The following is a 13,182-nucleotide window of genomic DNA, read 5'->3' on the forward strand; positions in this document are numbered from 1 at the left end:
TCTTTATTGGTGGGCAAAGAAAAAACCCCATTAATGTATTAATAAAGGCTTGGCAGGTTCTTTAAGTAATCTCTGGAACTGCACCGCTGGTTATTTAAGTCATCTGTCTATGTGCCGCTTTAATTCATTTTTAAAAATTAGGTTTGAGGACGCGAGCCACATCAGATGAATCCAAGGACCACATTTGGTTGAGCGCTTCGCAGCTGAAGATGTGTGCCTAAGCTGTATTTTTCAGCTGAAGAAGTGTGCCTATGCTCTAATTCGCAGCTGAAGAAGTGTGCCTAAGCTCTAATTCGCAGCTGAAGATGTGTGCCTAAGCTCTAATTCGCAGCTGAAGATGTGTTTAAGCTCTATTTTTCAGGTGAAGATGTGTGCCTAAGATCTATTTCCAGCTGAAGATGTGTGCCTAAGCTCTAACTAGCAGCTGAAGAAGTGTGCCTAAGCTCTAATTCGCAGCTGAAGATGTGTGCCTAAGCTCTAATTCGCAGCTGAAGATGTGTGTCTAAGCTCTATTTTTCAGGTGAAGATGTGTGCCTAAGCTCTATTTCCAGTTGAAGATGTGTGCCTAAGTTCTAATTCGTAGCTGCAGATGTCTGTCTAAGATCTAATTCGCAGAATAACATGTGTTCCTAATTCGGAGCTGAAGATGCCTGCCTTGACCAAAACGTGAATTCAGAGGGAGGGCGGCGGAAACGACCGCCCCCCTCTAAAGAGACGAATGATATGGCCTGCCTGGGAAAAATTTTTCTGTCCCTTATAATACGGGACAATCAAGCGAACTCGCACAAAGCGCCCCTCCTGTCACATAGTCTTGGATCCGCGTCTGGTTGAACATGTATGCCTAAAACCATGAGAGAGACCCAGCTTGACAACCACTGCCCTATATTGTGCAAGTCCCTGGCAAATGTAATTTCCAATAAATAAATAAGGTGGCTCAAAATACAAAAATCAGGAGTTACTATGCATATTGCCACCTTTTGATTGAAAAAAAAAATTTTAAATCCATATAATATTCTATGATGATTTTATTCACCCTTATTTCTAAAGCATCAATACCAATAAAATGTATTATTCAGCACAAAAAAGCCTCCACATTTCATCTAATACAAAAAGGGGGGGGATTGCAGTACCCTTCAACTATTAATAAATATTTTCCGGGTAAATTTAGAGCACAACACTCACAAAAAAAGTGACCCTCTTTAGGTGCCTCTGGGAATCGTCATTCACGACATAGCCCTCCGCTCTTTTAGGGGGAAAAAAAAACGGGATATAAATTACCCTGGTCGTGTCATTGACATATGGCTTTCACGTGTAGGTGGGGGGATACGCTGAAAAAAAATACATAGCCTTTTTTTTCGAGTAGGCGTCTGAAACTGCACAACTGAGCAAGCCTACGGGTTATAATCCTAGAGTAGGAGGGACATGACACACAGTCTCCTTTAATGGATTTTTGTTGTACAGTTTAGGCCACACGTGTACCTTCTCTTTCTCTCTAAAAAAAAAGGAGGGAATTCTAAAAACAACATCAAATACCATGAAATATGTGCAGTTAAAATTTAATACATATGAGGTACCTGGAAAATCCATTGATGACAATAATATAATTTGAATTTTTCCCCATTTTTTCCATTAAATCTTAGGCATTTTAACGGGGGGGGGGGGCAATGATATTTACGGTAAATTCCTCCGCTGGAATTAACTGACAACGTTCGTCACTAGTGAGTGTATGATCCAGTGATTGGGCAAATTAGTAAATATGTGAGCGAGAGTGAATGACCGCATGATTTAGAGTGAATGGGCTAGTGAGTGATCGTATAAGTAACCGAGTGAGTTGGTAACCGTATGAGTGACTGAGAGATAGAGTAACGATATCAATGATCGAATGAGTGGACGATTGAGAGAGTGACCGTACGAGTGACAAATTGAGTGAGTAGGTTGGCGATTAAGTGACTGTATGACTGAGTCTGTGAATGGGTGAGTGACCAAGTGAGTAAGCGGTTGAGCGGGCCAGTGATTAAATGAATGAGCTAATGATAAAATGAGTGACCGAGAGAGTAAGCGAGTGAGGGAGTGAGTGAGTAACCGTATTAGTGATCGTTAATAAGTGGGTGAGTCACCATCTGAATGAGTGACTAAGTGAGTGGGTAAGTAAGCAACTGAATAACCGTTTGATTGAACCGATGAGTGGGTGAGTGACAGAGTCAGTTAGGGATTGAGTGGGTGAGGGACAGTATGAATGATCGAATGGGTGAGTGGCAGTATTAATGACCGAGTTAGTAAATTGCTGAGTGAGTGAGCGACTGAGTTAGTGGTGGTATGAGTGATTCGCCCACTCACTCGCTCATTTGCTCACCTGCTCACTCACTAATTCGAAACTCACTTTATCAATCACTCACTTGCTCACTTACTCCCTCATCTACTCATCCACTTTGTCACTTCATCGATGAATTGTTTGTCTCAGTAAATTTTCTAAGTGATGAATTTTCCCAGTGGTAAATTTTCCTTTCGATAAATTGCTTGGTGGTGAATTTTTCGCCAATGCCCGAGTCTCTCAAGGACCTTACATTTTTAAAAATTTCGTTAATACAAATTAATTCTCTCAATAAGCCCTAAAAATGATTGATCTCAGAACCACGTTTTGACGAATATGAAAAATAATATTCTTTTAATTAATTTCAATTATTTTTTTTTCTGATAACAATTTTGATATTGAACTAACTAGGATTGAATTACAACTTAAATCAAAAATATCCTTGATTCAATTAAAAATTAATCATCTTATTATTACAGCGGAGAGAAGAATACGATCCTTGAGTGTACATAATGCCGTTCGAAACAGTATCTTCTGCAGCACTGAGAGCTTACCCGGGAAGTAAGTATTGCTCGATCATTTTATTTTTTTTTCCGAATTAGTTCAGTTTCATGAATTTAGGGCAGTATTTAATCAAAAATTCGAATGAATATCATAGCGCTGGACAAACCTAATGCCCGACATGCCCGGGGGGGCATTTAAAAATTCTGCTTGTATTTTTTTGGGACCACATGCCCTACGCGTGCATATTAAAAAAAAATTATGGATTTTCATTAATTCTTAATTTTCAATATTTATGAATTTTCGATAACTCGTAATTTCCATTAAAAATTTCAATGACTTTTGACTTTCAATACATATATTTCTGGATTTTTTTAATATTTAATTTCCTTCATTATTTCATATTTTTTTTATTGATTCTCTAATACAAATACAAATACAACACCACAACAGGCAAAATGCCCAATGAAGTGGCTGAGAACATTTCCTTCCAATAATTGTGGCATAATTTCTCTCATTTATTCTGAATTTGAATTTGTTCTGAAATTATTTCGTTCATTTTATTCTGAATCCAACTAATCTCATTCCGGTAATTCTGAATCCCCCCCCCCCCCGTTAGTTCTGAAGTATTTTTTTTTTAGTCTGCCAAGATGCAACATGCAGTTCATATATGCAGTATCTTGATATATTCTTACGACTCTTTAACAGTTTTTTTTTTAATTTGTTTCAAAACAGATCACGACCGGGGCCGTAACTAAGATTTTTCCCGCCCGAGGCAAACATGATTCAGCCACTCAGAGAAAACACTATTTTGTCAGCCCCCACAAATTTAAAATTCGACATTTATAACTGTGTTTTTTGTTTCCACCTAAAATTGTGCCCCCCCACCCCACCTAAATTTTGCCGCCCGGGACAGTCCCCCCCCCCCCAGTTCCGGCCCTGCCACCTTGTATAAGTTAATAAAAATAAAAATGGGATTCACATCCCAGGCTGGAGCCCTGTCAGCTATCTTATATGGGGAGGAACGGGTGCCTCTGATCCCTTTATACCAACGGCGCGGATATTATAGTTGATATTTTGACTGATTTTATATTTTTAATTAGTGACTATGATTTTCAGTTTTTTTACTTACAAAATTTCGTTTTTTTCCCGCATAAATTTCGTTTTCTTACGCACTATACTTTCAATACCGCGAAATTTTTATTTTTGAATCCAACGGTAATATTTACTAACATGGTACTGACCTGTAAAAGACTGTATTTATTCTGGCTTATATCATTTCATGTTTACATGCCCAAACGGACATGTCAGTGTTTTTGAAGACTTTTCCAGCTCTGATGAATATTATTACTCTTTTTATTTTTATATTCCAGTGTAATTTCATCCGCTTCGATGAAAGAACGAATTTTGAATTTCTTTTATAAAAATTATTAATTTCAATATTTGTTTAAAAAAAATTCACATTTTGGCGCCTTTTTTGGTGAATTGTAATCTATCTTACCCTGTTTCTTTATTAACACAAAAAAACAGTAAATATCGAGCGGTTCCCACGGACTTCGTTCTCGTACCAGTTAAGATATAGATACTAAATATACGATATTTTCTAGAGTTTTTCCCTTATTCAATCTTTTCATTCTTTTGTTGTATGGGCCCGAATCGAAAGAAGAAAAAAATGGGGAAGGCGTGTGATTATAATACTTATATTACTTATTATTGCCTATAGGCATTCTATAAGTCAATACAGAATGTACAAAATTGCTGAAACTACAAGAAGAGATGCAAAGAAATTTTGCATTATTAAAACAACGATTTCAAACTTAGTGAAAGAAAGAAACTGACAAAAAAAAATTTCGGAAATAACTTTAGAAATAACTTTAGAAATAATTTTAGAAATAATTTTAGAAATAATTTTAGAAACATTGAAAGAAATAATTTCGGAAGTAATTGAAAATCCAGAATCCTATATATTCCAGTTATTACTATTTTATCATTTCTGAAAATCCTGAATTAAACTGAAACAGTTTCAGAATTCATGGTAATCCTCAATTAATAAAAGTATTTTATAATTTGTGGGCCCATATAGTGGATCCCGCTTACAACGTTCGCATTTATAACGTTTCTCGCTTTTTACGACTTATTTTCGGGGTTCCAACCAATGGCGGATATACGGGGGTGTGAGGGGGCATTGCCCCCCCCCCCAGCGTCAAAGGTGAAGTTGACTGATCTAATGTATATATGCATATATGAAAATTGGCATCATCATCATCGTGCCACCCCCCCCCCCCCCACCCAGACTTCCACGTCTCTCTCCGCCTATGGTTCAAACTCTTACTAAAACACATCGAGATTTCACGTTTAAAGCGTTTTCCCGCTTACAACGTTTTTATGGCTGCTTTTTTTGAAAAACGAGACGAGAGATCCGCTATACAGTATTCCAATGCCTACACCCCTCATATATATTATCTTGTTTAAAACGAAAAGGAAAAAAAGAAGCGGGAACGAGAGAGAGAGATACGATATTCTCTAGAGAAGTTGCGATTAGATCGTGGATTTGCGGCAACCCTAGGAAACGATCGTTTCGAGAATGACTCAGGAGGGGCGGGCTTGCGTCGTTTTTCTCTCACACCAGTCGGATGAATGCGTTCCTACAGCGCGTGTGTGCGTTTTACGATGTTGATCTGTAAAGACTGCTTATAGTTAGTTAATACACTCATTTAGAACTGTCAAAAAAAACCTGCAGTCATGTTAGTTTTGTTTTAATCCACATGGAAAAAAACCGTAAATGCTCCACACTTTTGGATGATATACTGCACGTAGCATCTTCGGATATTTCTTCGCAAAATGGATTTATTCACGAAAAGCTGGTTGATTTCGGTGAGTTTGATTTTTACACTAGTAGAAAAGCATATAAGCAAGATATCGTTAATATACGTTTATGGCAAATTTCAGTAAATAAAATTTCTACGAAATTACTTTTCAGAGATTAAGTATCTACTTTCAGTAGCAGTATGATTTACGGTGTTATTAAATTTTACGAAAAATCGATTATGAATCAATAACCAACAAAATATCTCGAATCTCTTTTAAGAGTGATCAGCACATGAGAATGGGTCGAGTGATTATTTAAATGATATTTCATTATGATACTATTTCATATATTATGATTAATTCAATATTTACAAGTGAACTCAAATATAATAAAAAAAAATATTAATTTAATTAATAACTACTTTCTCGACTGAAGATTTCTGCTTTGAATTTAAAATTACTATATATATATATATTGATATGTCATATAATCTTTCCTAATTACATTTTCTTGGAATTTTCAAAATATGTAAGACGTAATTAAATGTAATAATATTTTAATTCGTCCTTAAGAATTCACACAAAAACATTTATATATTTATACTTTATCATCGGAAAATTTGTCTCTTGATAATGTTATTAATGTTTCATAATTATATGTATCAATACTTTTTGTAATCATTTCGCGACCGTAAAAAAATAAATGATTTTATTGAATTTAAAGAACAAATACTCTTAAAAGTTGAAATAAATATTTATTAAAAATTAATGAATATGAAACTGAAATGAAATTAATTTAACATTTAGTTATATATATAATCATAGAATTTATTTGACAAATCAAATTGCAAAACCTTAGTTTTATTTTGTGAATACTTATTTGAATGCAATAGTTATTTGTTGCAATATTTAAAAAGGGGAATTTAAGAATTAAACTAGCACTTTTTTTAATAACTATTTCATAGTGTATGAAAAATTGAATTAATTTATTGCATTTTTCTGAAATAAATATTCCTTACAACTGAAAAAAAGTTTATTCAAGTTAACATTTAGTTTGTTGTTGTTTTTTTTAATTAAATTACAAAAAAACTGATGTATATCATTTTGTAAGTGATTAGCTGTGAATTTTCAATGAATTTAAATGAAATAATTATTTGAAAATGTTTAATATAAAGAACTGAATCAATGATTTAAAAATAATTGCATTTCATAGTCGAGGTAATAGAATTGAATAGTTGAACTTTTTTTTTTTGACATTATGTAATATTTAAAAAATAAATTGTACATATAAAATATCACTAAGCTGAATTTCAGTCAATATCTATTTTTGTTATTTAAGCTATTCAAAATTTCCTTAATTAGTAAGTTAATTCCGTAATTTTTCAAATAATATATGTAACGTAAAAATAGAATCACAGCGCGGAAAAGATGCTTGTTCTTCAAAAAAAGCCAAGTGTTATAAATGACCACTAGAAATACGCCGCTGGCGTTTTAAGTATTCAAGTCTAATATTAGATATTAAACCCTTTAAAGAAAGGAAAAAACACTTGAAAAACTTTGAATCGTAACGTTAACGTCAAGTGAAAAGAAGAATAAAAATAAAAACATCTCTATACACACTTACTATATAAGTGTATGTGTGCGCGCGCTTTTTTTTTTTAGAGAAACACTTTCCACGTTGATGGACTAGTCCATTGCTGTACGTAGCAGCAGCCTAGCAGCTGTTCAAACCCTCTGAGAAAAATAAAATAAGAGTAGAAATATCGAGCAAACAACGTTTCATTCACCACTAGCTCATTTAAAAGAACGTCTTTTTTGAGTGAAATATATTTCATTTTCAATTATTTGTATACCTTTTATGTTTATATTTTCTTCAAGAAAGGGTTCATTGAAACCTCTTAAGCTAGTTTACATTTGGTACAAAATTTTCTATCCTTGAATTCGTCCTCCTAACTTGAATTCATCTGAAGGGCGTTTGATGTTTTATTCAAAAAAACCAAAAAATAATATTGTAATTAACATTAATTTAATTTTTAAGAATTAGTTTCCGTGTGTGATGGTAATTATAACATATTATTAAATATCCATTTTTTAAAATTTTTAAACTTTCAGCATTTGTATTTTTTAAAAAAATAGATTTATAGATGCGTAAATTGATTTTTTAAAAATGAATTTTTATATCACAGAAATATTGTTACAATTTCCATATTCATGGAAATTATTATTCGTCAGAATATTTTCACGAAACCATTTCTTTGGAATCGCTCTCAAGTAAAAATGATGATTCTAATAAAAAGCTTTCAACAACTATCAGGGGTCTATCCAGACGTTTTTTGTTCGGTTCTGTTTTCACTAAAATTTTCCTTATTTTTGTGAAAATAGTCATTAGTTTTGTAAAGATGATCAGTAGTTTTATGAAAAGCTTTTCTTTCTTTTTTTCCACCATTTCTTTTTTGATTTTGTGATTCTAAATAGTTTCAATGTAGGGTTCGTTCTTCAGATCCGGAATTTTGTGAAGGTTGTGAGAAACGGATCCGAATTTTGGCTGGACAGATTCCTGATTATGCTAATTTGATTATGGCCATCACCAGAATTGTCATATGGGTGTTTTTCCCCTGATGATGGGACATAGACGGTGCTCGTGACTATAGACTTAACTTCGCATTTGGCCCCATGAACCCAAGCTCTCCCACAATATTTGCCATCTTTCTAAATAGTGGGCCCAAGGGCCTCCTCCCGAAATAAAACTTTTACACTTGTTGACGCGAAAAATGTTGAAGACATATTTATTCTGCAGAATGGCAGTAGCACCTAAAATTTATTTTTACGGGATTACCGAATTTGAGTCTAAATATATAAGGATAATGAAGTTTTTTGATTTCATTATGTCTTTAAAATGGAAAGTAGTTCTCAAAAGTTGACAAAGTTCCGGAAGTATAAAAAAACCACATTATTTAGAACCATGTTTGAGCAAAAACCATGCTTGGCTCCTAAGAAATTTTGTTGGTGCCTAAATATTTTTCCCCCGATTTCTTAAGCCCTGCCGTAGACTTTGTGAGTAAAATTAAACAAGAGTCTGCTATTAGAAAGCCCATAAAGGCCCTGATGAGCCAATTCAATTTCACCAAACAATCAGTCATCATTAAAGATTCAAACTACCATGGCCTACAAGAAAAAAAAGTTCGGAAAGTTTTCAGGTTCTGGGTAGGTAATTTGCTTGTTAAAACCACGTTCAGGTAACAGATCCCTAGAAAAAGTCCTCATTTTAGTCTTAAAAGTTCTTTCTTCCCTAGGCCTTGAAAGGAATGACGCATCCTCATAGGCTTGTAGGCTTTTTCTTTTCCCCTATACAAAATGAGGAAAGCCTGCTACACCTGACCTCTGACCTCCCATATGCTCTGTTTTACAAAAAAGAAATACTACCTGCCTTCAACCCCCGCGAATGTAGAATGGAATCGCTAGGTCACGATTCACCTGGTCCTACACTCACCTAAAAAACAACTTTCAAGAAAGTACTATTATACGGGGAGTGGTGTTAGTTGGCCTGCTGCTACTCAGTGTTGGTCACTCGCTATCCAAGGCCCTTTTCTTTAGTACAATCGCGAGTAACTGCCATAAATCTAGGACTTATATAGTGTGAGTTGCCGCTTTTAACTATGGACCTTTGACATGATTGTATTATCTGGTGGGAAAATCGTTGTAATGTGGAGAGAAAAAGAAAACATATTGTAATAATGCATTTAGTTTCTTTGTTTCTGAATAAATGTTTTTAATAAGTTAGTTTTTATTTTATTTTTGATCAGTATATGATTCAATTTTTTTATTCAAGATTTATTTTTTGATGTTATATAAAATTGTACAGTATTTGTATTTGTAAAAAAAAAATCGAATATAAGTTTGCGTTTATTTCAGAATTTACTGATCTTTTACTAGATGAGAAATTGATTTGTGAGGCTCTTGTGTAATGAAAATTATTGAAATGGCTTATCTCTTTAATATTATTTTGGAATATTCTCTATTATTTTATTATTAACATTGATATATTTTAGAATATTTATTAATTATTCACAACTTTTTACAGTTAAACCTATTTATTTAGAATAGGGCCTATTCAGTAATTAATTATTGTGATTATTTTATTTTATTGCAGTGATTATTTATTTCCGTTATTTTATTTCATTGCAGCAATTATTTGTTTTTGTTACATTACTTTATTATAGCAATTATTTTTGTTAGTTTTAATGTTACTTCAGAATGTTTAGTAACTATTTATGATATTTTTTACTACTCATCAATAGGATAATTATATATTTAAATTGATTGGTTTGCATAAATTTTATATTTTAATTTACATACTATTAATAGTATTCAAAACATTCTGCAAAATTAATTTTCAATCTAAATGTATTCAATACAACTATTATCTGAAATATTCAGCACACAGTTACTATTTTATAACTATTTATTTTTAAGTTATATAAATAAATAAATATATATGTATATAATAAAAATATTTGTAAAATTCGAAATGTTTCGATATGTAAACAATATTATAATTAAGTGTTTGGTAAATAATTTTCATCCATTCAAATTCCTCTTAAAAATTTTATTGCTCAGTGAATTGCAACCTCTTCATATTGATTAGAGTTCCGAGATAATTAGAGATAATCGGATTTTAATAAAAAAAAACAAAGGACAAATCGATAAGAATTCTGACAATAAAAAAAGATAATTAATCTGATCGTCACATTTAAAGAACATTAATCAAAATAGAGGAAAAAAAATCGATAAACATGTTTGCTTGCTGAACGTTCAATTTTCTCGCTCTGCCCTTGACCAATCGCAATCTTGAGCTAAAGAAAAGAAAAACTGGGCGTGTCTTCTTTAATGTCTGTTTTCTTGACATGAAAAACTATTTGCGTGTTGAACCAATAACAAGCATGATTTCTATCTCAAGGTTCTATTGCATAACTTTGATAGAAAAATATGAAATTCGCAGCAACTATTCCATTTCGATGATGTCGGACTTGGTATCTCATTTGACTTCTCCGGGCCGTGCCCGGGTGTGTGCCCATGCGTTAATACGGCCCTGGCGGACTATAGAGTAGTTAGGAAAATGACACTACAGTGGGGGTGAAAGACGGGAAAATTTTTATGATGCAGTGGCAGTAAAACCCTAAATCTATCTCTGCGCACAAAATGCTTTAAAAGTTTGGTTTGGTAGAAAAGTACAAGTGAGAGTCATCTTTGCTTAATTTTATTATTTACTAAGTATCAAACTGACTTAATAAAGCAATTTTACTGAGTTGTGCATGATTCGATAATAGAATGAACCATTCTTGAAACCATGAATATTACGATTTCAGTCCAAATGATACCACTTAGGTGCGATTGCGTTTCGAATATTTCATTAATTAATTTGAATAAAAGTCGCAAGTCGTTGTGAATAAATGTTTAATCGAGTGAAATTGTAAAATATATTGAAAAGAGTAATTAATAAATTTATACAGCTGTTGAATAGCATAATGTAGTCAATAAAACTATTCAACAGCTGTATAAATTTAAATTAGTTAAAAATTAAATTAATTAAAATTAATTATTAAAATTTTTAAAATTAAAATTATTAAAATTAAAATCTACATTTAATGTAGATAGCTGTGGGAAAGTAAATCGTCAAATTCTATCATTTTTGGTTCAATATTTCATTGCAAAAGAAATTAAAATTTCTCCTAACTATATTTAAGTTAAAAACAACTCAGAATTCCTATTCTATTTATAGAATATTTCGATTAAAAAAAAATTAAATAAGGGTTAAATAAAATAAATAAATATAGGTTAATAATAGATTAAATAATAATAGGTTAAATACATTTTTTTTTAAAATTTTGGAAAGTTATCTCGAATGTGTTCCCGTGTTTACACAATTATCATAAAAATATCATAATTTGTAATCAAATATCACTTTTATACTTCAGAGACAGATACTTATTATCCACATTCGAATTGTCTGTATAAATCTATGTTAATGTTTGGCTGAGAAGCTTTATGATGTTTTTTGTGCTTGGTGATGAGTCATGAAATGAATTAGTTGATTGGTTCACGAGAGTATATTACAGAGCATATGGTACTAACATTTATGTGCTGTATCAATCATCTCCCTCCCCTTGAAACTAATAAAGAAGGTTAGTCACGTAATGCGTCCGCATATCCAAGGGTTAATTCAATGACATGTCACAGGCGATATGCAATTTTCAATTATTACTGTCGAGAGGAAATTTTGTCGTTAATTATAAAATTGCCTGTAGCATCTAATATCCAGAACAAAAATAATAACTTTTCACGTGTGAAAATTCAAAGAAACTGGAAGACTGAACAGGTTAATGCAAGATCAGTGAAAAAAGAAATAATGCAATGTAATTTGCGAACTAATTTTGTTAGATTTTTATGGATTATTGGATTTTTGTTTTTTTTAGAATTATTTTTATCACTTTTTGTAGATTACAGTAAAACCTCTCTTTTGCGGACACCGGCGGGACAAAAAAATTCGTACGTAAAAGAGGGAAGGGGGTGACCGTTGATCAGGGGTTTGTAATGCATACTTTTATTATGCAAGGGGAATTATTATTTAGCCGTAAAAGAGGGATGACCACATTTGAGGAGTTTCTGTTAAGAGGGGGTTTCACTGTATTTTCATCTTTATTGTGAATTAATTTCATCTTTTTTTATTGTGAATTAATTTCATCTTTTTTTATTGTGAATTAATTTCATCTTTTTTTATTTTGAATTAATTTCATCTTTTTTTATTGTGAATTAATTTCATCTTTTTTTATTGTGAATTAATTTCATCTTTTTTTATTGTGAATTAATTTCATCTTTATTGTGAATTATTTTTACTTTTTTGTGAATTATTTTCATCGTTTTTTTTGCGTTTTTTATTTGTGTATAAATGCATCAAGCGTAAATTTTAGATACAGTGCTCTTTACTAGCTTCATAGCATTTTGCCCGATACACGAGGATTTGCCAGGTATACTAATATCAATACCAAAATTTTTCTTTGAATTTCTTACAAAAAGCACACATCCAATGGCATTTTATGAAAAAAAAACCATCTCAACATCTGACAAAAATGATTAAATTTCTCAACCTCACATAATACGAAATAAATTTTAAAACCCTCGTTATAGATCGGCAAAACAGTTAGCATTACAAAAAAAAAAAATAATTTCCAACGACTTAGTTTTTCACTGGAAACTATTTTCAATAATTCATAAAATAAAAAAAAATGTGCTTTTAAAATTCAACTTCAATTTTTAGAAAATTAAATTAAATTTTCTCTTTACTTTTTATTGCTAAATATTGTACAAAAATAATTAGTGTCTTGTAATCAAAATCAATGTGTGGATGTATCATGGTCATGGTAAAGGGAATGAAATGTGAACCTGAAAAATACAATGGTTACGTGAAAGAAACGCAAATAATGAGAAAAAAACCGCACTGAAAGGAAAAAGAAAGCGTTTGAGCGTAAGAAAGAGCGTGCAATCTTTTCTTTTCTTTCTTAACT

The 13,182-nt window shown here is 32.1% G+C and overlaps 1 protein-coding gene across 3 annotated transcripts in view; it reads left to right on the forward strand.

Annotated features, from left to right (window-relative positions):
* Window positions 1-13,182, forward strand: part of LOC149077233 (breast cancer anti-estrogen resistance protein 3 homolog) — an 81,858-nt gene that overhangs the window by 37,426 nt on the left and 31,250 nt on the right. For 2 of the 3 annotated variants that reach the window (XM_089244970.1, XM_089244969.1), the window contains exon 4: window positions 2,791-2,872. In XM_089244970.1, coding sequence (XP_089101096.1) covers window positions 2,791-2,872 — 82 coding nt within the window. Of the gene's footprint in view, window positions 1-2,790; window positions 2,873-5,454; window positions 5,687-13,182 lie in introns of those variants that run through there. The other variant, XM_089244971.1, reaches the window with a different exon arrangement.

This window comes from Pholcus phalangioides, unplaced genomic scaffold (genome assembly GCF_987345545.1).
Source record: "Pholcus phalangioides strain wild (caught in Gottingen) unplaced genomic scaffold, Ppha-v1.0 ptg000015l_1, whole genome shotgun sequence".
NCBI classification, from domain to species: domain Eukaryota; kingdom Metazoa; phylum Arthropoda; class Arachnida; order Araneae; family Pholcidae; genus Pholcus; species Pholcus phalangioides.